Below are 5187 nucleotides of genomic sequence, written 5' to 3'. Positions count from 1 at the left end.
GTTGATGTTTTGTCGATGTTTTGTTTTGTTTTTGTTTTAGAGTGAGGATTAGTTGTCCTATTTCATGAACTCATTTTGCAGGGAGGTCCTCTCAGCGACCCCTCTTGGTCCCTGAACCTCAGTTTGAGAACCATGTGGCCTAGACAGTAGATAGTAATGTCTCTGGTCCTTTTTAGATACTCAGCTTTAGGCTTCATCTCGCGGTGAACTGGAATACTTGGAGCGTTTCTGTGTGAGAGACTGTCTGTCAAACCGGGCACGGAGCTTTGCGCGCAGCACCATCTCTGCCTGAAGGGCTAAGGAATCCTGGGAGGCTCCATCTCTGCCGTTTCCTTACTGTCAGACGCCAAATGTAAACCTAAGCCTGCCGGTTCAGCTATGAAGACTGAGCAAAGCTGTGTAGAGACATCGGCGGCTCCCCGCGGCGTCAAAGATCTGCTCCAAAAACTGGCGCACGGTAAAGAAGATGCCCCGGAGAAGCAAGACGAAAGTAAATATGTCGATGTGGAGTTAGAGGATCTGAACACAAGAGGGGCAAAACCGGAGAATGACTGTCACTTTAATGAAAGAACCCAAATGTCTGTCCTTACGAACAGCAGCGCCTCTGGAGCTCGGTGCGCAACGGAACCAAACCATGGGTTGGCGAGTAAAACCAAGATTGAACCTGAGAGGAAAACGGATTCTGGAGATGGAAAATGTATAGAAGATGTCAAGGATGGTCCTTCTAACCAGTTCTCGTCATCTAATCGCCCTTGCGTTCAAGCAAACTCAGAGGATTTCCTCAAACCAGGAGACAAAAGCAAGCGCGTCGTAACGCAGCCCGAGGTGCTCAAAAAAGAAGACAACACATCAAGAGATGAGGAACTATACTGTAGTGGTAATTACTGGAGCAGTAGAAGTGAGTCGGGTGATTATGAGGAGGATGATGATGTTACTTTGGTGCTTTCCGACGACTGCGATCCGTGCGTAACGGAGGACGAATCCCATTACATTACGACGCACGAGATCCAACTATCGGAGCTTTCTGACCATGAGGGGGACTACGATCTCGGGGTGGGTTCCTCCGCCAGCTGGGACATTGAGGATGACAACCGGGTGTACTCTTTTGTGGATTATGCTTCTTTTGACGGTGATGAAGCGGCGGGAGAGAGGGGGGATGGCGGCAAGCCTCGCTGTCAGGGCGCAGCAGCAGTCAGCACTCTGCTTGAAAGTGATCTGTGCGACGCGGCCAAGTTCACCAGCTCAGATGAGAGTGTGTCAAAGCCACAGCAGCAGCAGCAGCAGTGCAGTGGCAACGCCGCGGGACAGATCCACCTGTCAATCAGAACCACTTCTCGAGCTATAAATGACCCTAGCAACATTCAAGAGCAGGGAAATATTCTTTATCATGCCAGGCGCTCCGGAGACATGAGTCGTTATGTGTTTAGGGGAGTTGACGGGAAGGCAGAGACGTTGTGTGACAGAGCAAAGTGCTTCATAGCCGCGCCCGGACGCTTACACTTTGGCCGCAAATTGAGGGGAAAAGAGGTCACCGGGTATTCCAGCGGCGCGTCCAGCGCTGTCAGCGAGCTGGACGACGCTGACAAGGAGGTGCGCAACCTGACAGCCAGAGCCTTCAAGAGCCTGGCTTATCCTTACTTTGATGCCATTAATTTCAGCACCTCCAGTGAGTCCTCTGCATCAGAGCATGGGATAGGGATAAACAGGTGGTCCACGTTTGTCGACCTGAAATATGGCAATATGAATATGTCCCAGGGACTGGACCAAAGTATGGTTTCCCATCAAAACTCATTCGAAATAGCCAAGAATGTAGACAACAGAGGTTATAAGGGCATTGCACTAGCAAGCATCAAACCGCCCACCAGCAAGATCTTCACTCTGAATGCCAATCCCCACAGCGCATCGTCATCTACAAAGAAAATAGAACTGATGGGGAAATTCAGTCAGGGCCACAGCGGGGTGATCAGACTCACAGAGACTCTGAATTTTCGTTGCAATGTAAAATCGGGAATGTCTGAGGGAGAAAGGCGCACTAACTTTGCACAAAAAGCTGCAGGATCATGTTCCACAGATGAAGTTACCAACACTTTCTCAAGCGCCCAGAGGAGAGGGGCCAGCCAGCCGCCCTCCAAAACCATGGAAGACACGCACAAGAAAGCCATATTCGCCTCGAGCCTGATCAAAAATGTGATTTCGAAGAAGATGCAATTCGAGCAAGAGCGCAAGATGGAAAGAGGGGAGATAAGTGAGCCGCATCCGACGCCTTCCCCGTGCTTTGTGCACCAGGAGAGCGATAGCCACAGGGGGAAAGGGAGCAGGGAGCTGCACAGACAGAGCTCCAAGTTTTCCGAGAGCGGCTCTGAATACGCCATAATGTGTGTGGATGAATTAGGGGACATCGTGGACAGCGGCTCATGTGATACCAAGAGCGACTCTCGGAGACAAGACACTGCCGCTCCCGCACCAGACACTAATTTGGAGTCGGCAAATGAAGCTGGAATCGATACTAAAAAAGGCACATTGGAAGCGTCCAAAAGCACGCTGCTTCGCAGCCAAAATAGCGCGTTCAGATGCTGGAAGGACGAGGAGCTAGAGTTTCAAAAGGATCATAAAAACGATCAAACACAGGAGAAGAGGTCGCCTTCAGCTCACGGCAAAGAGGGTGAGAGGGATCAGTACTCATCGTGCAGCGGCAAACTGACTAAAATGTCACATTTGTTTGTGCCAAGTATCCAACTGCTGTCTAGTGACGGAGAAGACGGACAGCAGCTGCAGAACAGGAATTATTCTCCATGTGGAGACGGAGGAGGGATAAAACTGCGCTCTGACAACACTTTATACATCGCAGACTCTAGGAGTGTGGCTACATCTAAATCTCCCGAGATTAAAATTAACCTGAGGAGCGTCAGAAACAATAAAACGGAACCTTTTGGCGTCTCTAAACTGCGCGCTCCTAATATAGGCTGTAATGCAGCCAGCCTCATCAGAACAGATGACTTCAAATGCCAGGCACTGGCTGCAGCTTTGAAGGGTGAGTCTTCAGATAAAGTTCCGCATTTCATGGTTAGGGACATCAGAGATAATAAAGGAAAGCTGCAGACACCCATACACCAAGTGAGAGACGTGCGTAAATTGGTTAAAAGTTCCTATCACTTTGTTTCTTTGGATAACAACGAAAATAAATCCAACTTTGCCTCGTCTGACAGCCATTCAGAGCAAAAGAAGCAAATTTCCCATAGAAATCCTAATTCTGTTTCCCCCATAGTAATAAAATGTCAGTCTGTGAATACAAATAGCAACGGAAAGCAATGTGGAAATCTGGCCGAATTATCCAATCGGGAGCCGTTTGACATAGATAGGTCGTCTCCAGAGGGCGCTAAAAGTGCTCCACTGCAGAGAGCTGCAGGGAGAACACTCATAGGTAACTCAAGTAATTCTGCAGAGGGAGACATTGGATTGAGAAGTGAAAGCAGAATAGCTTCAAAGAGGCAGGAAAAGATACCAGATATGACCAATAAGAAACCTGAATCAAAGGTGGCAAATCAGGTGGCTCTGGAAAAACTCCAGGCTGCGGTGAAAACCATGGAGCAGCTCTATGTCTTTGAGAGAAATGAATGGAAAAGGAAGAATGAGCCCCAGCGTCTGACAGACAGCCACGTGCTATCAATGATAGCCAGCGAGGAGCATGGAGGACCCGAGGAGGAAGGCGTGAGAATGTCCAACATGGACAAGACGCCACCAGCAGTCATGGCATCCCCTGGCACTGACAGCCTGCTGCGGCGAGAGGACAAACCCTTTCAGATTGCAGGCAGCCGTGACGAAAGGCTGGTTGCTAAGTCAATGCAAGCCACCAGCACCACAGGGAACAAAAACATGTTCAGCCTCAGCTCTAGCCTTAAGTCCTCAACAACTGCAACGACGCCCCAGACAAACTCTGTCACACAAGCACCTTTCAGCACCAAAAGCTTTGTCCCGAAGTCTCCAAAACTGCCTGCATCCTTAAAAATCAGCCAGACAAAGCTCAGTGGACAAGAGGGGGCTGAATCAAAGGAGTCAGAGAGGTCCCTGCAGGAGTTCTGTAGCGCCTCAGCTGATAACGAGAACTACCTGACCATTCCGGTCAAGTCTCACACCAGCAGCAACAAGCAAGCCTCATCTGCTGATAAAACATCAGTGTACACATTTACCACACAGACACAGCCAACAACACCATCAGGACACTTGGGATCCGGCTCCAGGGGCCAGGAAGACCACAACCAGTCGCCTAAACGCTCCAGCGTTGTGATGGAAACACGCTCACCAGAGATCCCTTCTGCCACCATCTACCACTCCATGCCATTGGGCATGTCCACCAGTCAGCCTCAGGTGTACTGTTTCTCCCCAGCAATCACCCCCGCTCCCACCCTGGACCCCTTCCAGGCTACCCAGAAGAAGATGCTCCTGGATCCCACCACTGGAAACTACTACCTTGTGGACACTCCTGTGCAGCCAGCCACCAAGCGCCTCTTTGACCCTGAAACAGGCCAATATGTGGACGTGCCCCTTCCGCAGCCTCCTATGACTCCAGTGCCCATGCCGATCTCACCTTTGGCCCTCAGTCCAGGAGCATATGGACACACCTACATGATCTACCCAGGCTTCATGCCTTCTCCATCAGTAATCCCTGCCAGGACGCTGGTGCAGTCGCAGATGTCGATGCAGTCAGAGGTGGAGAGCGTGGAGAAGCAGCAGACTGAAGGCATGTATATGGAAAGTCCTTTCTACATGGCCACGGGGAAGTCTCCCCAGGCAGCCTCAGGGACTCAGCAGCAGGCCACTGCCAACAGGCCACCACAGGGTTTCTCCAACACCATGCAGCCTGTCATCAGCATCACCTCCCAGCAGGGGCCCCGGATCATCGCCCCACCCTCGTTTGACGGGACCACCATGAGCTTCGTGGTGGAGCACAGATAAATGGCATCTTACTTGGACAGGTGAGTTGTTCTGACTATTTATCAGTTTGTGTTGTTTATGCACTGTCAATCCAACAGCAGACGACACAATACATCTTGTTAGACTGACAGTACATGTTGCTGCTGTGCAAACACTTTGAAGTCCATCAGAAGTTCAATAACCTTTTTATTTACAAAATAATCAAAGGAAAAAAAAATCTGAATTTAATAAAAATGTTATAGAGACATCATGCAT

At 50.0% G+C, this 5187-nt stretch overlaps 1 protein-coding gene across 1 annotated transcript; it reads left to right on the top strand.

Annotated features, from left to right (window-relative positions):
- Window positions 1-378: 378 nt before the first annotated feature.
- On the top strand, window positions 379-4953 carry c23h4orf54 (chromosome 23 C4orf54 homolog). The gene has a single exon (XM_070993693.1). It carries the CDS (start codon window positions 379-381, stop codon window positions 4951-4953), a length of 4575 nt encoding a protein of 1524 aa, XP_070849794.1.
- The last annotated feature ends 234 nt before the right edge of the window (window positions 4954-5187 follow it).

This window comes from Chaetodon trifascialis, chromosome 23 (genome assembly GCF_039877785.1).
Source record: "Chaetodon trifascialis isolate fChaTrf1 chromosome 23, fChaTrf1.hap1, whole genome shotgun sequence".
In the NCBI taxonomy this organism is placed as follows: Eukaryota; Metazoa; Chordata; class Actinopteri; order Chaetodontiformes; family Chaetodontidae; genus Chaetodon; species Chaetodon trifascialis.
Note: the sequence above shows the minus strand (reverse complement) of the source record. Positions and strands in the feature narration are given on the sequence as shown.